General features: G+C 43.1%; 1 protein-coding gene across 2 annotated transcripts in view; it reads right to left on the bottom strand.

Moving 5' to 3' along the window:
* The window catches only part of FMN2 (formin 2), a 152041-nt gene that overhangs the window by 111004 nt on the left and 16660 nt on the right, over positions 1-24377 (bottom strand). For both annotated transcript variants that reach the window (XR_005748711.1, XM_040350649.1), the window contains exons 2-3: positions 13527-13690; positions 9701-9830 (exon numbers count right to left, since the gene is read on the bottom strand). Coding sequence is in view for 1 of the 2 variants with exons in the window: in XM_040350649.1 (XP_040206583.1) it covers positions 9701-9830; positions 13527-13690 (294 nt within the window). In the remaining variant the exon portion in view is untranslated. The remainder of the gene's footprint in view (positions 1-9700; positions 9831-13526; positions 13691-24377) is intronic.

The following is a 24377-nucleotide window of genomic DNA, read 5'->3' as shown; positions in this document are numbered from 1 at the left end:
GCGAAGGTTACTCCTCCGTAAACGGTCTTCCATTTCAGTGAGTCTATCTGTAGTGTGTTCCTGGGCCTGGCGCAGCTCCCTGACAGAGCCCTGCAATGGACGGGTCTCATCCTCTAGTATACTGATGCGTTGTTCAACATTAGACACTCTATGGCTGAGGTTGTGGACATCCTGCTTCAGAAAGGATAAGTCAGTTTTAATAGAATCCATTTGAGTGGTCAGGGATGCATGGCTATGCTGGATGGCAGCCATGATCTGAGACAGGGATGGCTCTGTGGGGCCTACATCAGCAGCATCCATGTCAGTGTTCTCATGGTCAGAGTCCCTGGCTGGTAATATGAGGAAGGGGTCTTCTGGGCTCAGAATAGGGGGTGAACAGTGTGACTCACCCTTCCCTGCTGGTTTTTGCCTCGGTGTAGCCCTGGAGGAGGATGGCTGGCTGCATAAGCCTGCAGCATGGTGGTGACCAGCACCATCTTTCCCAGTTTCACATGGTGGGGGCTGCAGGACGAATCCTGAGGCTTCCTCCATCGGTGGGCCGTATTTGACCATCTCCCGACGGGCACAAGGCTTCCTGGAAGCTGTAGGGATCGGTGGAATCCTCGGATGGCAATCGGTTCAGCAGGATTGAGGTAGGATTGTGTGCAGCATGGACAGAGCTCAGGCAAAGCACTTCCTCACATCATGGTCGTTGGCCACTCCCCCGGCCCATATATCTTAAACTTGATCCAAGCACTTTACTCAAACCCCACTGCCCAGGTACGCCTAATGGGCAGATACTCAGACTCTTTCTCCATTGGCAGGGGTACCAGACAGGGTTGCCCGCTCTCCCCCCTCCTCTTTGCGATGGCCATAGAAATGCTAGCAATAGCTCTTAGATCGAACCCTGACTTTAAGGGAGTGACTTGTGGACACCGGGAACATAAATGTGCACTGTACGCTGAGGACCTTCTCCTCTTTATCACCTCCCTTCTAACCTCCACTCCTGTGATTCTTAAAGGGGTGTTCCAGCCTTTTTTTAAGTTTATTAAAAGTCAGCAGCTACAAAAAGTGTAGCTGCTGGCTTTTAATAAACAGACACTTACCTGCTCCACGGTTCCAGCGACGCGCCGGCTGGGGCTCCGCTCCTCGCCCCTTCATTCCTAGTGTGGGCACCCGGCAGTGACAGCTTTCGGCTTCACGGCCGGGCACCCACTGTGCATGCGCGAGCGGCACTGCGCATGCGCGAGCGGTGCGGCGCCATCCGATTGGACAGGCGCTCGCCTACAGGGAGGGGCTGCAATAAGGCGATTAAGCTATTCGCCTTACCAGCCCCTCGGCGGAAGGAGTAAGTGGGACAGGAAGCCCCCACTCCCCCCCCCAAAAAAATTACATGCCAAATGTGGCATGTAAGGGGGCAAGGAGTGGGTTAAGCGGAAGTTCAATTTTTAGGTGGAACTCCGCTTTAAGACACTACGGGCATTCAGTGAGGTTTCAGGCCTGAGAGTTAACATGACTAAGTCGACAGCATTGAACATTACTGTCCCCCTGGACCTTCTTAATCAGCTTTCCAATAATTTTGACTTCAGTTGGGCATCCGATGCAATCCCATACCTAGGCATCAAACTGACGCCAGATGTCAATAACCTTTTTAAAGCCAACTACCCCCCTATGATACACAAATGTAGGGGTGATATGGATAGGTGGTTGAAACGTGGTCTATCCTGGTTGGGCAGGGTCCATGCAGTAAAAATTACCCTTCTCCACCGTCTGTTATACTTATTCTGCTTCCTCCCAATCCCGATTAAGAAACATTTCATCAGTAAACTCCAGTCACATATAATTTGCATTGTGTGGGCAAGTGGGGGTATAGATGTCCTTCAGGAATTATTTTCCGCCTGAAATCTCAGGACGGATTGGGACTCCCAAACTTATGGGGTTACTATCAGGCAGCACAACTTACGCAAATTTCGATGGTTTTCTCTAGGGGCCCGAAACCTGATTGGCTCTCAATGGAAAGACAGGCAACCCCCTTGAATACCATTGATTACCTCCTTTGGTGTGACCCCAGAGTTAGGCCAGCAATAATGTCCCCCACTCTCTCTCACTCCGTAGCCCTATGCTCCAAGCTCTTTGGACTACACACCCTGACTTCCTCCCTGAAGCCTCTAGCACATTTGTTCCATAATGCGGCTTTCCCTCCTGGAATGAGCATTGAGGCCTTTCGGTGGTGGACAGATAGTGGTCTCTACCGCATTGGCTACTTCCTATCTCCTGCGGGCCCGATTTCCTTGTCACATTGTAGAAAGAAACTGGATATGCCCGATTCGGAACTATTTAGATTTTCCCAAATCTCCCATTTTTTACACTCTGGACAAACAAAAGAGTACCCCCCACAATAACACCCTATGAGCATTGGTGCTCAAACACAGAGGATCAGAGGGGAGGTATATCTTTACGGCACTGCGCTGTGTGCGCTTCTCCTGGGAAGCAGTTTAATCCTTTGGGGCTCCTCGGGGGATGGGGGTCGCGGCGCCTGACCCGTTTGGGCATTTCCTCGAATATTTATGGTAGCTCACTGTTCTATCTTGGGTCGTTTCGCCATGATTGAGGTTGGAATATGTTGGCTTACTAGATTCACTTATGTTATTGGTGAAAGGTATACAAGGTTAAATTTTCAGGATTTGGAATGTACTGTCTTTTTGTATGATATTGACTCTTTGTAGTTTTTGACGTCTGTTATCATTGTAAAATTCTCAAGAAAAATTATTTAAATTTAAAATATTATGTGCCAATATAGCAGAAAACAAGCCTTGTTTCACCTTAGCTAGCATTGCTCTTACTATCAAACGTCCACCCCCTGACGAAGTCAAAGTGGAGAAATGCGTAAAGTATGGCTAACTGGATTTATGTTACTACTGCTTGGTCCTATAAATGCTATGTGGGTCCCAAAGCTGGATAGACGTTTGTGTGCTGATTGGCACAGGATAGTAAGAGCAACATACCTAGGTGGACGTGTTTTGTAATTAAATTTATGTTCAAATTGATTATTTTTAATAACTGTATCTTCCATGTTTAATATTATTGGTTTCACATATATTTTTTTGTAACACAGTTTTTTTTGTTAAGATATTATTTTTGATCTCTTGCCATATCACATTGTATAATTGCATACTTTTTATGAATCCAGTGTTAGTTACACATAGATATCTGGCAGGCATAGGACTAGATTTGGAGACTTAACCACTTGTCGACAGCCGCCTGTAGATTTACATCAGCAGAATGGCACAGCTGCACAAAAGGAATTACCTGTACCCTGTTACGAGCTCCGTGACCGTGCCTTCATGACCCGTCTGTGGACTTGATGTTTGTCGGTGTCCCACGATCTTGTCAAGGAGCTGCAGAACGGGAAGATGCCTATGTAAACAAGACATTTCCCTGTTCTGCCTAGTGACAGGACAGTGATCTACTGCTTCCTGTCATCGTGTGCAGTGATCACTGTTGTGTCACTCGTAGCCCAGCCCCCCACAGTTAGAATCACTCCCTAGGACACACCTAACCCCTTCCTTGCCCCCTAGTGGTTAACCCCTTCCCTGCCAGTGTCATTTACACAGCAATCAGTGCATTTTTATAGCACTGATTGCTGTATAAATGACAATGGTTCCAAAATAACATCAAAAGTGTCCGATGTGTCCACCATAATGTCGCAGTCATGATAAAAATCGCAGATCGCCGCCGTTACTAGTAAAAAAAAAATAACAAAAATGCCATAAAACTATCCCCTATTTTGTAGACGCTATAACTTTTGGAAAAAAAAAAAACAATACACGCTTAATATACAGCCTAAACTGAGAAAGACATTTTTTTTATATATGTTTTTTGGGGATATTTATTATAGCAAAAAGTAAAAAATATTGTTTATTTTTTTAAATTGACGCTCTTTTTTTGTTTATACAGGCGGCAGGCGTCTATGAGATGTGAACCATCTCATAGACAGCAATGGGAATTCTCCCCTCCAGCGGCACGAGCGTCCGGCGTCGGGCGTTTTGTCGCGGAGGTGTGAATGGGGCCTTACAATTTATACCACACATGACAAACAGCTCCTGTCAGTTGTAAATGAAGTGTATCTGCCGCATAGGATTTTGTGGTTCATGAGCTAACTGTATAGCAGTGGAAGGTAGCAGGCTGCAGGCGGTTAATTACTGACCACATCTTGTTCCCCACCTAGGGTGAACATTTTCTTTCCCTGGGTCGCGGTGTTATTGCTGGGAAAGGATGCAAGCAGACTGTGAGTTAACATGTCTGCAGGTCTGAAGCAGACCCAGTGAGGTTTATTTACTAGCCAGGAGGCTTAATAAGTATTTCTGCTGAACTTTTGTTTTTAGACTGCGGTGCTGACCCCTGCTAGGGAATCTTCTTGTCTTGCTGTAAACGTTGACCAATAAACACGGACAGGAAGCCCTTAAACCTACTTGGTGCTTGGAATACTTCTCTGCAAGCTCTCCGCTTGAAGCTGAACCCCACAATGTATAGTCATTATAAATTCTAACTTCATAACATGTACAATTTTAGTCTTATAAGAGGTACAATTGGTGTACGTTATATTGGGTCCAATGTCTCTATCAGTGTATCATGCAATAGGAAGCAATATGCTTTTGAATTTATCTTTGCTTTCTAACAAATGTAAATGTTCTTCCTTGCAATTTTGAAGGATCAAGTTTAAATGAGACCGTAGGTACTATACTAAATGCATCAAAAACAGTGCCAGGCACTGCGGTTCCCTGGGTGGAGGGTTGTAATTCCTGTGTCAACCAGCAGCCAGCAGACCCCAGTAATCAGTTTACACCTGATTCTGGCTGCTGGGAGGGTATTTAGGTCTTCCCTTACTAAATGCCTCTTGCTCTAGTGTTTTGCTGCTGCATAATTCTGTTTGCCTAGATCTTGCTCTTGCTTCCTGCCTTATACCCTGTACCCTGCTGACTTGAACCTGATCCCCTTTGTTCCTGATCCCAGTTTTGTTTCACTCTCTTCCCATCTGCTCCCTGCATCTCCAGTTTTCCTCTGCTGTTCGAGTTCTCCATTTGGTATATACCTGTATTGTATATAGTTAGATGTTAGTTATTAGTCAGGCATTCTGTCAGGATTTTTTTCTTGGTTCACTTTTATTTTCATGTTTGCTGTGTTTTGGTGTTTGGGTGGATTTTGTTTCACTGTAAATTTTTTGCACCGGTGCAAAAATCACAAATTAAATACTGTTAAGTGGGCAGAGGGCCTTTTCATGTAGCTTCAAGTCTGATATTGAAAATACACTAACCCTTAAACTTACAGTTTGGAAAGAAGCCTTACAGCCAAAGGTGGTGTTACAGGAACAGCACAAGATTCATGGACAGTCTTGGAGACAGTGTTCTCTAGCTGTGCATATTTGGCTATGGAATTTACTTTTTTCTTCTTGGCTTACATACAGCAGCTCCCCAATCTGATTTACTTTAGTTAAAAAAATTTTTTTTTCAGGAGGTTTATTAGTAGCAGGATTACTAAACCTACTTTATCCAGAGGTAATGGCAGCTCCAATAGGAATCTTAAAGCCATAGGAAAGTATGTTCTTTAAATACAGTATAGTGAAAGCCAATATAGCTTGTTAAAAATTGGCTAGTCTCACAACAGTAACAACTATCTGCTAGGTGTGCTGTGGATATGCTCACTCCCTAATACTATCATGGACAGCGACTCTACCTTTCATTTTCTTACCTGCCATTCATCGTAGTAATTATTTGGAATGTGGATGGGATGTCTAGCTTTTACGGAAAACTTTTGGGATAGAGGGTGAATGTGTGGTGCTTTTGTTACGAACTAGCTACCACACAGCAAAAGGGGCATGCTGCTTAAAAGAGGCAACTTCAACAACTGTTCAGCAACAACTGTATGCTGACCACAACAAACTCACAAAAAGAACCTAGCAACAGAAAATCTAATAAAACATCCTTCATCCCTTCCCCGACCCCCCAAACCCCCATAAGGTTTACAGTTCTCTGTCCTGCAAAAATGGCAAGACTACCTTTCCCTTCAGTCTAATATGCCTACTGGTACTTGGATGCCCCCAGGAAAGTGGTTGTAAAGGTTCAAGGTTTTTTACCTCCATGCATTATATGGTGATGCAGAGCAGCGGCTTGAGAGTGAGCCTCCAGGGTGTCCCCATAGCAAGCTGCTCACTCTGGGGCACTTGGTGGGGGGGGGGGGGGCAGAAGAAGCAGCGGGGGACCAGAGAAGAGGTGGATCGGGGCTGCGCTGTACAAAACCACTGCACAGAGCAGGTAAGTACTGTACATGTGTTATTAAAAAAAAAAAATACATTGCCTTCAATATCATTTTAAGCCACAGTGCTATATTCACAGTACTGGGATGCTCCCAATCAATGAACAAAAAAGATAGTGCACAGGCCTAGTGCATTATCCAACATAGGTTTATAAAGATAAAAATGGAAATGTACAATATCTAGTCACAAACAGAGGTGTGAATCATTCGTTAAGCCACACTCCTGGCTGAAGTGTCCCAGACCGCCTGAATCCTGGAGCAAAGGGGAGGGAAACAGGCCCAGGTTCCTCCTTGCTGACGCGTTTCAAAGGACAATCCTTCTTCAGAGCCTAACTGCTAATGATTGTTTAGCAGTACTTATCTCTTCACTTATTATACACACCAACACCCACAATGTGAGAGCCATGGCCCCTCCCAAGGGTTGCAGAAGCAAGACAAAAAAGGCAAAAAGAAAAACCAACAATAAAAAAAAATACACAATAAAGTCTTATATACATCCCTTAGTAACAGCATGTGTGATGCCACCAAACTATATATGTAATAATATGACTCTCATGGACATGTGAGCCATGTTAGTGGATTAATAAGTGGTGACAGCAAAGGATACTATATATATGTATATTTGTGTGTATATGCACATATATTCACATGACTTTTGCAGAAAAATTATCCATAAATGTGTGTATACTAGCATGAATGTGTTCCAGCTTTTCTGGGACACAGGAAGCTCCATGGCACTGCAGGGTGGCGTGGTCGCGTGGCCTGGAACGCGCGCTAATTCTGGGAGCCGGAAAAGCAAGGCTGGATTTGTGTTAACATTCATGCTAGTATACACACATTTATGGATCGTTTTTCTGCAAAAGCTATCTTCTTTTTTTATTGTTGGTTTTTCTTTTTGTCTTTTTTGTCTTCCTTCTGCTTGGGAGGGGCCATGGCTTTCACGTTGTGTGTATGTCTGAATAGTAAGTGAAGGGATAAGTACTGCTAAACAATAATTTGCAGTTCTATTTTGAAAAAAAATTGTCCTTTGAGATGCATCGGCCAGCAGGGACCTGGGCCCGTTTCCCTCCCCTTTGCTCAAGAACTTAGGCGGTCTGGGGCACTGCAACCACGAGTGTGGCTTCATGAATGATTCACACTTTCATTTGTGAGTAGACATTGTACGTTTCAGTTTCTTATCTTAACCACTTCCATACCACACCAATTTTAGCACTCATCTCCTACATGTAAAAATCATCTTTTTTTTGCTAGAAAATTACTTAGAACCCCCAAACATTATAAATGTTTTAATAGCAGACACCATAGTGAATAAAATGGCGGTCATTGCAACGTTTTATCTCGCACAGTATTTGCTAATTTAAAAAAAAAAAAATCAAAAGTTTCATGAATTAAAAAATAACAAAACAGTAAAGTTAGCCCAAATTTTTTGTATAATGTGAAAAATTATGTTACGCCTAGTAAATAGTTACCCAACATGTCATGCTTTAAAATTGCGCACACTTGTGGAATGGCGCCAAACTTCAGTACCTAAAAATCTCCATAGGCGATGCTTTAATTTTTTTACAGGTTACCAGTTTAGAGTTACAGGGGAGGTCTAGTGCTAGAATTATTGCTCGCGCTTTAACGCACGCAGTGATACCTCACATGTGTGGTTTGAACACCGTTTACATATGTGGGCTTGACTTACGCGTGTGTTCGCTTCTGAGCGTGAGCTACCGGGACACTTTTATTCCTATTACAAGGCATGTAAACATGCCTTGTAATAGGAATCTATTGCGGCAGGTCCTCTTTATGGAGAAATGCGGGGTCAATAAGACCCCATGTCTCTCCTTCAGGCTGGAAAGCATGAGATGGAGAGAAAAAATTCACCAATCTCATGCTGACAGCCGCGGCCCGGATGTGACTTCATAACATTGCGCCCAGGTCTCCGACGGTCATAGAGGTGACTGGTGACCACCTGATCACCGAAAATCTCTATGATCGTCATCTGGCGGCGGTCGATTCTTTCTCTGGGTCCCCCATGGCACGGGAGAGCCCGGAGAAGCACCGAATGGCAGCGGGAGAGGGAATGTCCCCTTCCATCATATGTAAAGTACAATCAAGCAGGCAGAACTGCAGCTATGATCATTCTTATCGTGCAAAGAATCGCCGGCAGAAAATAATGATATCTGATTGATGCCTTTAGCTGCAGGCATCATTCAGATATCCCCCCTGAAAGTCAAGGACGTCATATGACGTACTGAGGGTGGGAAGTGGTTAATACATCTTTGTTGCATAATGCACTAGGCCAGTGCGCCCTCTTTGATGTTCCTAATGAGTATCCACATTGCTCACAGAGAAACAGCCACTATAATGTCATCTCATTCATGCGCAGTAGCATTGTTGTTGATGCTTCCAATCAACCCTCAGAGAGAGAGAAAGTGAGTTCACCAACATTCTGTGTATGATAGCTCAACAATGTAGAAAGGTTCAATGCAGGTTTCGTATGTGAGAATTACCAGGACTAGTAACTGACAGGACCCCAAGTATGCAGTTGTCAGAACTGGCTAGCAGTGGGTAGAGGCAGAGTCTGTTGTCCAAGCAAGGGTCTGGGCAGGTGTCAATCAGTAGCAAATCCATAATTAAGGCAGGGGTAGCAATTCCTAAAATAATTCATACCTAGGCAAGGGGTCAAGCACATTAGCAGTAAAAGAAGGGCAAGCCATTGGTACAGCAGCCAGGAAGCAGAACGCTATCACAACTCCTTAGCCCTGAGCAAGAGGGTGCTGACAACAACAGGCACAGTAGAGAGTGATGGCCTGTGGAGATGCAGACTGTGAAAAGGCTGGAACAGGGGATGCACAAATGGATTGTGTTGTGTAGGAGCTTGTCTCACCCTTTCAGAAAAATACATACAGTATAGAACCTGATTAATCCCCCAAAACAAATACCCACCTTAAATGCCCATCTCTCTCACACTCATGCTTGTGCTGATAAAGAACAAAAGTAGTCATAGAAAAGTCTGATGTATGGATTAAACTGTAAACACAGGGGGTACATAGGGATATGTAACCCACTACAGTGCAGTTGATAGTCTAGCACTGTAAAGCACAGTAGTGTACTATATCTTTCCTTAAGCTCTTCCTACACAGATTTCCCTAAGTGGGGAGGTTAGCTTGTCCATTCCTTCAGATTATTGGCATTTAGAGACTCGTCACTATTGTGCAGTGTATTATGGGTTTGAATGGTAATTTTCGGCAATAAATTCAGAGACTTTTGGAAAACTGTATTGAACCCAATGTGACCCAAGTGACCTACAGCCCCAATCCTCATCCCTGCTTATAAGTCATATTCAATTTGTTCATAAAAGTTGTCAGTGTGATATGGTTAAATTATTCACTTATGATGCTTTAGAAAAATGCAGTCTTACCAAATTCCTCAGTAAATGAGATGGACGAAGATGACCGTGCGACTTGACTTCTTTGTGTAAAGCATTCTTCTAAAGAATTAAGCGAGTGAGTAGGTTGATTCACTGCAGCTCTCGTGGCAAATGTATCTTGCTGTTGAAAGAAAAAACTGTAAACACTACTTGGTCTTTTACAAATATGTTTTAATATGCAGTTAAAAAAATATAATAACTTATGAATTTCACCATAAAAACAGTTACAGAAACAAGAAAGGATATTTCTCGACATGCATGTTGTAGACACAAACAGAAGAAATACAGGGATGTTTCATTAGACTTGAAAAGCAGTTACCTAGCTCAGTGGTAACCCTCAACCCTGTCCTCAAGTACCCCCAACAGGCCACGTTTGCAGGGTTTCCTTTATCTTGCAAAGGTGCTTTAAATCAGAGTCAATGGCTTGGTATTTTAGACAGCTATTTTATCTAAGAGAAATTCCCAAAACATGGCCTGTTGGGGCTACTTGAGGATAGGGTTAAGAACCACGGACTTAGATCATGGGGTGCTGGGTTGTGTTATTGTAATAAGAAAGGAGTTTTGTTTTACAATCTGATGCATTAATGGTCAGCGATAAGCACAGACTATGTAATAATAAAGGTTTGAGTTTCAATAGCATTTGCAATATTAGCTTTAGATGTGGCATAACAGCAGATTTAGGTTAGGTGGCAAAGCAGTGACATTACTAAGGTTAAAAGATGGACCCTGTGGATTGTACTGGAACGATCTGTGGCATTTTTTTGTTTACTGCTGTGTATTATTCTTGCTGTTCATCGTGTCATTATTTCACATCAATCTGAAAGCAGAGGATCTCTTCCCAATGTGCATTCTAAAACATATGGCAGAGGTTTCATTATTAATTTAGGCAAACCATAACATAACTCCGTTAGCAGTACAGTTATTGGAAAATCCCAAATTCCACTCCTATTGCAATTGATAGCAGACAGTGGTGTGTCAATCACAAGTGCAGTGAGTCCAATGGGAAACTACTGTCTCTGAATTTCCATCAGGCTCTGCCCCACTACAAAACTCATTGGCTGCTGTGCTGTCTGGGTGACAGGAAGTGAACTGCACTGAGGGCAATGCCCGTATGGAAACTCTGGCCTCAGCATGCCTCCAGGCAACAATTATTGGTGCTTGCCTAGGCTCAAATTAATTTACCTGTTTCCAACAGGTACATGAATTTAGGGTGAGCACTGACATTTGGCGCGTGGAGGCACAACATGGTTCTAAAGAGTTTCTACAACATGATTTATGAATTTCCTAGATTATGCTTAAAGGACATATGTCTTTATTGAAACTTTAAGGCTGCCGGTGCTGACCTCACATTCTGAAAATGACCCCTTTGCTTCATTACTTTGTCAATGACCTGGAAGTATGGCCCAAGAAATAATGACAATTTTGTAGCAGCAATTTCCTAGAATTTTAGACACAAATGTAGGCTGACATGATAAGCCTCCGGAAAAAGACAATTTTGGTAAGTATGGATAACAACTTTTGTCTTCCTGGACCTCATCAGAGCCAACCCAAAGGTAGGCTGAATTTTCGGTATTGCAGAAGCTACAAACTTTACTTCCTTAAGATTTTTGTTTTAAAAAAGTTGTGTGTAATCAATGAAAGATTTGTGTCCCAGGAATTCCAAGTGATTTGCAACTCAATCACGGAGAAACTGACAGAATCACCAGTTTCAAGAGTTATTTGCAATATGTTATCAGCTGCTGATGACCATCACACGCAGTTTATTTGTAGCCTTCTAGATTTCTAGATTTACATTGTAGTCAGATACAACAATAATGTAGAAAGCTACAAATCCCTACAAATCGCCAGACCAGAAAGATGCTTCAAATACTCTAAAAAGTTGCTTGTGCAACAGGACCCAATAGGGATCAGGATTTCAGAAATGGCAAACTTTGTATTTCCCTTGGTTATAAATATCATAATTATCAACAGCTACGGTATTTGTGTTAAAAGTCTGTAAAAAACTTTAAAAATGTATTAAAACAGGTGAACCCCTATCGTTAAAGTTACTGTTTCCTCATTGACAGAGGGGTTAAACTATTGTGAATGAGTGTACATTTGATCTCAAAGTAACCTCAAAAGCCCATTAATACTAGCCATTGGGGCCCCTTTAGACTTACAGTATGCAGTGTATGGTTGCACTGAACACGTCAAATGCACAGCCTTCGAATACACTGCAATGCACACAAATCTGACTTTTTTAATGGACCCCACCCAGATACATTTGTGCATTTTGGTGTACTGCAACATACCCACGTTGGAGAGCACTGGCAAGGTGTATTAGTGTTCCATCCAAAATCAATAGAACTGCAATAGCAATTGTTTTTTATAGCACATTGTGCATTTTACAAGCAAGTTATAGCAATGCAAAGATGTGAAGCTGTCCTTAAAGCGGATCTCCACTCTAAAGTGGAGTCCCGCTGATCGGCACCCTCCCCCCCTCCGGTGTCACATTTGACACCTTTCAGGGGGGAGGGGGGTGCAGATACCTGTCTACAGACAGGTATCTGCACCCACTTCCGGCCCTACGATACGGGCAAAGGACGGGTTTTTTCTCTGCTTCCCGTCGCCCCCCCGTTGTATGCTGGGAACACTCGGCTCCCAGCACACAGCGGGAGCCAATCGGCGGGCGCAGCGCGACTCGCGCATGCGCCGTAGGGAACCGGGCAGTGAAGCCGGAGCGCTTCACTTCCTGGTTCCCTCATCGTGGATGGAGGGGGGAGCAGCAGGGTGACGAGCGATCGGCTCGTCATCTGCTGCGATCACCGCTGGACTCCAGGACAGGTAAGTGTCCTTATATTAAAAGTCAGCAGCTGCAGTATTTGTAGCTGCTTGCTTTTAATATAGTTTTTTAGTGGCACATCCGCTTTAAGGTTTTACACTTGAAACTCTGAGAGACTTCCAATAAATTTGCCAGCTTCAGTGGGATTTATGTTTATTGAATTATATGTGAAAATTGGACTATAGAGTTGGCATATAGACTTCATTGTAGGTTTTGCAGTGCTGTTACTGCCACACATTATTTACTTACAAAATACTTTTTATCCCATTACTTTTTTTTCAGCATTATAGCAATATCATTATTATTGCAGTTATTACTTTTTCAGTATATGAAAAATACAGTATATATTTTATATATAGTATAATATAGATTAGAGTATAATATACCACACAGGAACAGAGGAAGGATGTAAAGCTGTGTTGTGAATAGGCAAGCTGTGAACTGAGCTCTCTTTCCTTTTTGCAAATTTATCTGACAAAATGGGAAAAGAAGTGACTCATGCTTATACCAGAATAACAAAACACCAGAGAGAAATGACACTTAGAGCTCTGGAGAGAGACGAGGAAATACTACAGATATTTGTGCTTTATTCAGATTTCATGACTAATGTTTGCAACCACTTTAAGGTAAAAAAACCTTCTGCCTTTAGAACCACTTTAATGTGAGGAAAAGGAGCTTAACTCGACGAGCCAAAAAGAGAGCATGTTCTCTTTTTCCTCTACGGGAATGGAGAAAATTGGCACGTCGAGTTCCTTGACAGCCTAACAAGGAATTCGACGAGCAAAGCGATGTGTTTCGCCTGTCGAGATCCTCGGTCGTGTGTACGAGGCCTAAGGGTTTACAGTTGTTTTCACACAAATACTCCTTTTCACATAACTAAAACAAATCAAGCTTTTTTTGTCACTTGTGCATCCTTTTTGGAATTAGTTCTTTACTACTGCACAGGTTGTAATGTGAATACATTTAAAATGGTAAAACAAAGGTGATAAAACTTACTTGTGTATTGGAAGGAATCTGTTCTGCACTTTTGCTGCACTGTTCACGAAAACAGTCACTGAAAGGAAGCAGCAAGCCCACAGTAAGGATTTCAGAGCAAAGTTTTTCTGCATTCTCTGGTGCATTTCTTTGTTCATTAAATAATTTTTCCAGTAAGGTTTGTCCTATAGTTAATGGATAGATAATATACACATAAGTAAATCCAATAAAACCCATTACAGTTCCTGAACAGTTTTGCAAATCTTGTTCAAAGTTTGAAGTTTGCGATCTCTTCACTGAACCCTATTGAAATCTATATGGGGGCAAAACTTGTTTTTTAATTCTGGCCATTTGTAGGCTAATAAGTAATCTTTTGTCAAACATAAGGCATGGTAAGTTAAAGCGGGGGTTCCGCGGGTTAAATGATTCTGCCAGAGTCACCTGATTTAATCACCTGATTTAATCCTGCACTCGCGTGTCCTAATACTTTAGCCGTCCGCATTCAGCAGGAAACGATAGTTTTTTTAAAATTTGTGATGGACGTTTCCATCTTGCTTGTGGGCAGTCTGAAGCCCACAAGCAAATGCTTCCGGGATACGGTGAATGTGCAGTGTTGACGGCGAGCGGCGCCGTCAACACTACACAGTTGCCGTCACGTGACCCGCGAGATTTCAGTACAGCGCTTCTCCTGTGAGGCTCGATACATCACTCCCAGGAGACATAACGCACGGTCTGGGAAAACGAAATACACGCCCACTCCCGCAGGGAAAGGATCCCGGAAGTAACACTAGATGCTGGCTTAGCAAGGTAAGCAATCACATTGAAAAAAAAAAAAAACGACGGATTCTGCTTTGACGATGGGTACTGCTATGATTGAGACAAACGTGATAATTAGGATGAACCTGCGCTTTAACCACTTCCCGACTGCCGCATGTACATTTACGTCGGCAGAATGGCACGGACAGGCACATCAACGTACCCGTATGTGCCTGCCTAGACGTGGGTCGGGGGTCCGATCGGGACCCCCCCGGTACTTGCGGCGGTCGGATTCCCTCGGGGAGCGATCCGGGACGACGGCGCGATCGCTCCCCGGAGATGAAGAACGGGGAGAGCCATATGTAAACACGGCTTCCCGTGCTTCACTGTGGCGGCGCATCGATCGAGTGATCCCTTATATAGGGAGACTCGATCAATGACGTCAGTCCTACAGCCACACCCCCCTACAGTTGTAAACACACACTAAGTGAACACTAACTCCTACAGCGCCACCTGTGGTTAACTCCCAAACTGCAACTGTCATTTTCACAATAAACAATGCAATTTAAATGCATTTTTTGCTGTGAAAATGACAATGGTCCCAAAAATGTGTCAAAATTGTCCGAAGTGTAGGCCATAATGTCGCAGTCACGAAAAAAATCGCTGATCGCCGCCATTAGTAGTAAAAAAAAAAAATTATTAATAAAAATGCAATAAAAGTATCCCCTATTTTGTAAACGCTATAAATTTTGCGCAAACCAATCGATAAACGCTTATTGCGAATTTTTTTACCAAAAATAGGTAGACGAATACGTATCGGCCTAAACTGAGGAAAATTTTTTTTTTTAGATATGTTTTTGGGGGATATTTATTATAGCAAAAAGTAAAAAATATAGAATTTTTTTCAAAATTGTTGCTCTAATTTTGTTTATAGTGCAAAAAATAAAAACCGCAGAGGTGATCAAATACCACCAAAAGAAAGCTCTATTTTTAGGGGAAAAAAGGACGCCAATTTTGTTTGGGAGCCACGTCGCACGACCGCGCAATTGTCTGTTAAAGCGACGCAGTGCCGAATTGTAAAAACCCCTTGGGTCATTTAGCAGCATATTGGTCCGGTCCTTAAGTGGTTAAGCACTGCAATTGAGGACACATTCAGTACTAGTTCCAAATAAAAATAATAAAATAAAAGAATTGTCAACTCTCCCTAGTAGCTTCCACACATATTGACAACAAGTATTCTGTGAGCCCACCTTTTATAGAAAGGGGCCTGGTTTTACTTTCCTTTAAATTATTGGCTTGTGTAACTTTGCAAACCAAGAACACAGGCTATGCATTGCATTATAGGTAATTTTTAGTAGCCAAAGTTTTTGGCCAAAATCTATGAAGTTTGACACAAACTTATTCGAGTAGTAAACCTGAACCTTATTCCTAGACATACAGTTTTAAAACATTTTGTGGTAAAATTGAAGCATTTCACCATTAAGCAACCATGAGCCATTCGTATCCAGTCACAATATCAAAGGGGATGAGTGTCATCCCACAGATGTCAGCTGTCACTAATTTCCAGGCAAAGCCACAAGTTTTGCTCCCTGAAAATATTTGTCTCTAGGAATTTCCTTGGCATTGATTCATTTAAAAAATGTATATTATTAGTTCAATATTACATTCAGCTTCTAAATGAATAAAAAAATAATACATACAATCAAATGACCTAAAGTGAATGATAATCTTCAAAGAGATAATTCAAAGTAACGTGGCACAATGTTTCGGCAGAAAAATGTTCCTGGAAGTTATTAAAACTTTTAAAACTGTTAAAATTAGATCATGCTCATTGTTTTATATTTAATGTGAATGTTAATGTGTGTTCAAGTAAATATATGATGTCATTTGGATGTTAGAACAGGTTTGGTTCACTGTTATAACGAACATTGCATAAGTCTAATAAATAGTAAAACTTTTTTTTCATTTTGGATAGAATGAGGGTTATAATCTTTTGTTTTAGTTTATTGCTATCTGTGTCTTATTGGGGATGTGTCCCATAGCCAAAACAGGACGTTTGAGGAAATACATCCAAAGTGAGGGAATTCCTGGTTGCCACCAGGCTGACTGAAAGAGAATCCCTATTGGAAAATGTCCCCACTATTCCTGTCCTGGTGACAGCTAAAAATTTTGCATATTCTTTCATTTCATTCCCTTGGTAATACGAGTAAACAGTACACTCTATGCAAAACTAAATAAAGTTTGCCTTAATTTATACTTTTTTTTTTTAAAGTGTAAATTTTATTGTACATGTTCAAAGCATAACAAAGCATTATAGTACAGTACACATTTTCATATACCATGGGTCAGAATTTTTTTTTTTTTACAGTCAAGTTCAAAGTCATGACAGTACAACACGTACATATAATCCAACAAGTATAGCAATCTTACACTTTTCCCTTTTTCTTATAACATAATCCCAACAACATAAAAAAAAAAATCTAAAGGGAATTTCCCCCCTGTGCCTCCTAGTACCTATCACATTTCAATTCAGCCCTGGTCAGACCATCAAGTTCCCACCTTAATCATCGTTACCTTCAGCACACTCATCATCTCCATTATACCTCTATATCTCCCGAGACCTTCTCAATCCATCCCGCCCACACCTTCTCGAATTTTTTTGGGCAACCCCGAGCTGCGTAAGTCAGTTTATACATTGGCAGAGCATTATTCACCAGTTTCAACCATCCCTGCAGAGATGGGGGAGATGGTTTTCACCAGTTAATGGCCAGGGCCTTCTTAGCATAGCAGAACAGTGTTCTCAATAGTGTTTTCTTTGATACAGACAATTCCTCCTCCTCCAGGTCACCTAACAGGCATCTAGCTGGGGAATATATATTAGGTAGTTCCAAGTTAGCCTCCAGAAATGATAGTATCTCCTTCCAGAACCCCTCCACTCGAGGACACTGCCACACCATATGGAAAAAGTCGCCTTCCGCCGCCTGGCAGCGGGGGCATTCAGATGACTCCCCTCTACCCATGTTGTGTAACCGTTTGGGAGTGTAGTATACTCTATGCAAGTAATTAAATTGCGTTAGCTTGTCTCTAGCTGAGATCATCGAGGGAACCAGTGATTCAAGGGCCTCAGACCAGGATTCCTCAGTAAGGGATGGTATGTTCGCTTGCCACTGCGCCCTAACCCTCTCCATTCTAGGAGAGGAGGGCGTCAGCAGCATAAAATAGTACCTAGAAATCAGTTGCGAGTGATCCCCGTCAGTGAGCAATTTTTCCATTTTGGAGGGGGAGAGCGCCACCACCCCCCCACCCTATTGAGCCCTTACAGCATGCCGCAGCTGAAGGTATCTAAAAAAGAATGTGTTAGGGACCCCATACTCAGTCTTTAGATCTACAAAACTTCTAAACACCCCATTCCTGAACAGCTGATGGGCATACTTGACTCCATACGTCGCCCAGCACGACCCATCCGGTACCTTGACTATCTCTTTTAGTTGGGGATTGTGCCACAGAGGGGCATTCTTACTTTATACTTTAACTGTTCTGCTACTGGGTCATTTCCTTTATTCATAACTAAGGCAATTTTACATTTTGCCAGTATGCCATAATCACTTTATTCATGCTAGTAGATTAGAGTTCATAATAGGATGTAGCAAGGCCGTCTTTATAGCAACATGGGCCCCTGGGCATAGTAATGCTCTGGGGCCCCTACAATGATGACAGTGCAGGTAAACAGACATCAAGTAGGTAGGAGGCAGACTGCCTCCCCTATGTTTCTATCACTCTCAGTGCCATCACGGGGCCCCCAGTTTTGGGGCAGCAGGGCTCAAGGTCCAGCTGCTTTGGGGAAAGTGCAGGGGCCCCCCATGCAGCTGGGGCCCCCGGGCAGTGCCCAGGTGTGTCCTCTCATTAAGACAGCCCTGGATCTAGCAACAGTTCAGGTTTTACATATTATATTTTCCTGTATAGTTTAGTAGTGTGATTTGTTTTTGAAATAGTGATACAGAGTGCAGCTCAGAAAGCTATCACTTCCATCCAACATATAGTAATGCATGCTATACTGTATGTGTCCTGCCATATATTTAAAATGTCACCCAATGCACTTATACAGTAATAAAAAAAAAAAAAAAAAAAACTGTGCTATAGTACACTACAATGTACTTATGTAAATTATCTGGGTGTTGGGGTGCGCCGTGTTGTATAAAATAATCCAGATAATTTTCATGCAATAAAGCTGTTAATTCGCAATTTAAAATGAGTGTGATGCTTTTTAAGCAACATAGGTCAATGCACAAGAAATGCATATTAGTGTGTGTTAACACACATACAAAGGTGTCAGTGGGGTTAATTTACTAAAGACAAAAAGACTGTGTACTTTGCAAAGTGCAGTTGCTCCAGAGCTTAGTAAATGAGGAAAAGCTTTACGCTACAAAAAGTACCCAATCACGTGCAAGGAAAATAAAAAAAACTGCATTTTTGCTTGCACGTGATTGGATGATGGAAGTCAGCGGAGCTTTTTGCTCATTTTACTAAGCTCTTGAGCAACTACTCTTGCAGAGTGCAACTGCACTTTGGAAAGTGCACCGTCTATTTGCCTTTAGTAAATCAACTCCAATGGGTCCTTAATGTTTTGTGTGAGGTAAGTAGACTTCAAAAGATTTTGTAAAGTCTGACGCTTTCAAAATTCACTCCGTTAAGAGATTTAAGTTGGTTTAATTAATAAGAAAGTGTGAAGACACGTAAAAATGTGTAGATCAGGTTTTTTCATTTTAGCAAGTTTGAACTATATACAGTGACAAGAGAATCATTTCATATACCTCTCCACCACCTAATGTAGAGGGCCATAAGAAACATAATTCAACGATTGTCAACTACAAGTGCATAGCAGACTGCCATGGTTGTGCACAGATGATGCTGTTACATAAGAGGTATAACCTTTTTTGATCAATTATTCTTTCACAAAATGTATTTTACAGCTGCTTTATGTAAATGTAAGTTATGTATTTAGTTATTAAATACATGTGCATTTTACAAAAAATCTGTACAAGAATATTTATTATTATATGAAAACATGAGAAAGTTCAGTGACATGAAAAAGATTGTGGGCCAGATTCAGAAAGATCAGCGGATCTTTCTGCTGGCGTAACGTATCTCCGATACGTTACGCCGCTGTAACTTTGGGCGCAAGTTCTGTATTCAGAAAGATCTTGCGCCCTTAGTTACGGCGGCGTAACGTATGTGTGGCGGCGTAAGCCCGCCTAATTCAAATGGGGGGGGGGGCATGTTTTACTTAAATTTTACTTGACCCCAGGTTTTTAAAGTTTTTTTTGAACAGCGCATGCGCCGTCCATAAAATATCCCAGTGTGCATTGCTCTAAAGTACGCCGCAAGCACGTATTGGATTCGACGTGAACGTAAATGACGTAAAGCCCTATTCGCGTATGACTTACGCAAACGACGTACAATTTCAAAACTCGGCACGGGAATGACGGCCATACTTAACATTAGCTACGCCATATATAGCAGAAGTAACTATACGCCGAAAAAAGGCCAATGTAAACGACGTAAAAAAAATTGCGCCGGCCGAACGTACATTTCTGAATCGCCGTATCTACCTAATTAACATATTCCTCGCGTAAACATACGGAAGCGCCACCTAGCGGCCAGCCTGAAAATGCAGCCTAAGATACGACGGTGTAAGACACTTACACCTGTCGGATCTTAGAGAAATCTATGCGGAACTGATTCTCTGAATCAGGCGCATAGATACGACGGCCCGCACTCAGAGATACGACGGCGTATCAGGAGATACGCCGTCGTAACTGCTCTCTGAATCCGGTCCAGTGTCTTGATATGCTATACCCATTTCTTTTAAAAAGATGATTTGCATTGATTGTGTTTAGGTTACAGCAGTGTTTCTCAACTCCAGTCCTCAAGGCGCCCCAACAGGTCATGTTTTCAGGCTTTCCATTATTTTGCACAGGTGATTTGATCAGTTTCACTGCCTAGGTAATTACCACAGCCGTTTCATCTGAGGGAAATCCTGAAAACATGACCTGTTGGGGCGCCTTGAGGACTGGAGTTGAGAAACACTGGGTTACAGCACCACGCTCTTTTATCAATGTCTGAAATTAGGACTGTCTGTGTTGCCTAATACAAGGTTATATTCAGATTCTTGCACTAAAAATCACAACTGAAAATTGTCTATATTCTGCTTGCTTTGGGACACAGCACAATTTTGCATTAGACACTTTGGGCCAGATTCTCAAAGGCGTTACGACGACGCAACACCATTAGCGCCGTCGTAACTCCTCATCTGGCCCCGGGTATCTATGCGACTGATTCTCAGAATCAGTTGCGCATAGATAACCATTAGATCTGACATGCGTAAGGCTGTTACGCTGTCAGATCTTAAAAGTAATTTTTTTTCCCGCCGCTAGGTGTCGCATCGTCGTTTTCCTCGTCGTCTATGCAAATGAGGTAAGTACGCGAGATTCCCGAACCTACGCGCGTCCGACGCCGTTGTTTCCGTAGCGTACGCGACGCGTAAGGTTGCCCCTGCAAATTAGCAGGGGCAACCAATGTTAACTATGGCCGTCGTTCCCGCGTCAAAGTTTTAAAAAAATACGTTGTTTGCGTAAGACGTCCGTGAATGGCGCTGGACGCCATTTACGTAAACGTCTAAGCAAATGACGTCGGGGCGACGTCATTTAGCGCAATGCACGTCGGGTAATTTACCCGACGGAGCATGCGCAGTACGCTTGGCGCGGGGGCGCGCCTAATTTAAATGGTGCCCACCCCATTTGAATTGGGCAGGGTTGCGCCGAGCGAATTAACGATACACCGCCGCAAGTTTACAGGTAAGTGTTCTGAGAATCAGGATGTAAACCTGTAAACCTGCGGCGGTGTAGCGTATAGCACATACATTACGCTGCCCAGGAGCAACGTTAATGTATGAGAATCTGGCCCTTTGTTTAAAGCGGGAGTTCACCCATTTATTAAAAAAAAAAAATTCTCCCCTTAGATTCCTGCTCGTTCGGTCTAGGGGAATCGGCTATTTGTATTAAAATATGATCCGTACTTACCCGTTTTCGAGCTGCATCTTCTTCCGTCGCTTCCGGGGTATGGGTCTTCGGGAGCGGGCGTTCCTTCTTGATTGACAGTCTTCCGAGAGGCTTCCGACGGTCGCATCCATCGCGTCACTCGTAGCCGAAAGAAGCCGAACGTCGGTGCGGCTCTATACTGCGCCTGCGCACCGACGTTCGGCTTCTTTCGGAAAATCGTGACGCGATGGATGCGACCGTCGGAAGCCTCTCGGAAGACTGTCAATCAAGAAGGAACGCCCATTCCCGAAGCCCATACCCGGAAGCGACGGAGAGGCTGCATCTCGTAAACGGGTAAGTACTGCACATGTTTTAAAACAAATAGCCGATTCCCCTAGAGAAAACGAGCAGGAATCTAAGGGGAAAAAGTGCCCTCTAAGGGTGAACCCCCGCTTTAAGAAGGAGTTATACAATATGTTTGTAAAAATATTTTTCTTTTAAACCAACAGAGAATATAACACTCACAATACTGGTCCAGAGTCATGAGGTAAAAAAAAAAAAAAGAAATCTGACCACAGCAGCACTTCATGTCTTTGAAAATACAAAACAAATAGGGAAATCTGTACACTGCCCGAACAATATAATTTGTATTATATCGTAGAGCTGTATATTCAATGAAATATTAAAACCACTTAAGAGCAATAAATCTCACACTAACAACATTGCTACCCATGCACATGTATTGATTCTGAAGTGTCCAGTATGTGCATACACTGACATGCTTCCTAGTAAAAAGATCTCCATTAGTAAATGAGCAATCTGCTGCAAGAAGGGGAAAGCAAAGCTGTATCATTTTGTGGGCAGCACAGTGGTTTAGCGGTTAGCTTTTCTGCCTTGCAGCACAGGGGACCTTGGTTTGAAGCCCAACCATGACACTATCTGCATGGGGTTTACATGTTCTCCCTGTGCTTGTGTGGAATTGCTCCAGGCACTTCATCTTCCTTCCACCATCCAAGACATACTGGCAGGTTTATTGCTTCCTGTCTAAATTGACCCAAGTGTGAATGCACGCAATATACGGATGGACCTTAGATTGTAAGCTCCTTAAGGAAAGGGACAGAGGTGAATGCACAATGTATAAATTGTTGGCATTATATATATCCTTGTAAAAAATAGTGGCAGGAACATAATAGTGTTTATTCTATGTGCAATATCAAGCTGGTTGAACACCAGATAGCACTGTGACTATGGGGGTTATTTGCGAAAGACAAACCCACTTTGCACTACAGGTGCACTTGGAAGTGCAGTCGCTGTAAATCTGAGGGGTAGATCTGAAATGAGGAGAAGCTCTGCTGATTTTATTATCCAATCATGTGCAAGCTAAAATGCTGTTTTTTATTTTCCTTGCATGTGCCCCTCGGATCTACAGTGACTGCACTTCCAAGTGCACTTTCAGTGCAATTTCAAGTGCACTTTGCACTTGTAGGGCCAGATTCAGAGAGAGATACGATGGTGTATCTCCTGATACACTGTCGTATCTCAGAGTTAGGCTGGTCGTATATATGTGCCTGATTCATAGAATCAGTTACGCATAGATATGCCTAAGATCCGACAGGTGTAACTGTGTTACACCGTCAGATCTTACCTGCAATTTAAAAATGGCGCGGGGGGCGTTCTCGCTGATTTACGCTGAGAAATATGTAAATCACCGAGATACGCAAATTCACGAACGTATGCGGACCCGACGCAGTGTTGTTACGACTTTCCGTAGCGGTTTTCCCGGCGTATACTTACCCCTGCTTCTATGAGGCGCAGCCAATGTTAAGTATAGCCGCCATTCCCGCGTCGATTTTGAATTTTTTTACGTCGTTTGCGTACGCCGATTCAGAAACCCGCGCGCCGCAAGTTACGCTCACGCCGAAACCACTGACGTCCTAGCGGCGTCAGTGGGAGCAATGCACGCCGGGAAATTTCGCGGACGGCGCATGCTCATTTAAATCGGCGCGGGGACGCGCCTGATTTAAATAGTACACTCCCCCTAGCCGCGGAATTTGAATTCCGCCGGGGGCTTTACGATCCGCCGCCGCAAGTTTGGAGGTAAGTGGTTTGTGAATTACCCACTTGCCTCTCAAACTTGCGGCAGCGGATCTTAAATCACATAGATCACGCGGATCTAAATATCCGCTGATCTATGTGAATCTAGCCCGTAGTTTGCACTTGCAGTGCAAAGTGGATTTGTCTTTCGTAAATAACCCCCAATGTCTTTGATATAAGTCTCAAAAAGAGAATAATTCACAATGGGATGATGTTTTGTCTGTGTAATAATCCAACACCAATGATTCTGTATCCACAAACATTAGTGTACAAGATGGTTTCTTAGGCCCCATACACACGAGAGGATTTATCCGCGAATACGGTCCAGCGGACCGTTTCCGCGGATAAATCCTCTCGAGGATTTGTGCGGATTTCCATGCGATGGTGTGTACTCACCATCGCATTGAAATCCGCGCCGAAATCCTCTGGCGATGACGTGTCGCGCCGTCGCCGCGATTGTGACGCGGCGACGTGCGCGGCGCTGTCATATAAGGAATTCCACGCATGCGTCGAATCATTACGACGCATGCGGGGGATCCCTTCGGACGGATGGATCCGGTGAGTCTATACAGACCAGCGGATCCATCCGTTGGGATGGATTCCAGAAGATGGATTTGTTTGGCATGTCAGCAAATTTCGATCTGCTGGAATCCATCCCAGGGGATAAATATCCGCGGAAACAGATCCGCTGGAGTGTACACACCATAGGATCTATCCGCTGAAACCCATTCGCTGGGATTTTTCAGCGGATGGATTCTATCGTGTGTATGGGGCCTTAGTATATTGATCACCACCACATGGAATATGTGCCACCAGTGTCTACTGCTTGATACTGCAGCCTTAGCTGTTTGCATTATTATCATTGAAGGGAGTCATAGAGTGAATTTTGATTTGTTTCTACTCTTTTTGAACATGTGAGCCCTGGGATTTCTTTACAACATACTTGTTCTGTAATTTGTTGTTACGCTGGACCATAGGCGTGCGC

This window comes from Rana temporaria, chromosome 4 (assembly GCF_905171775.1).
Source record: "Rana temporaria chromosome 4, aRanTem1.1, whole genome shotgun sequence".
Lineage (NCBI taxonomy): Eukaryota > Metazoa > Chordata > Amphibia > Anura > Ranidae > Rana > Rana temporaria.
This window is presented reverse-complemented; position numbering and strand designations above follow the sequence as displayed.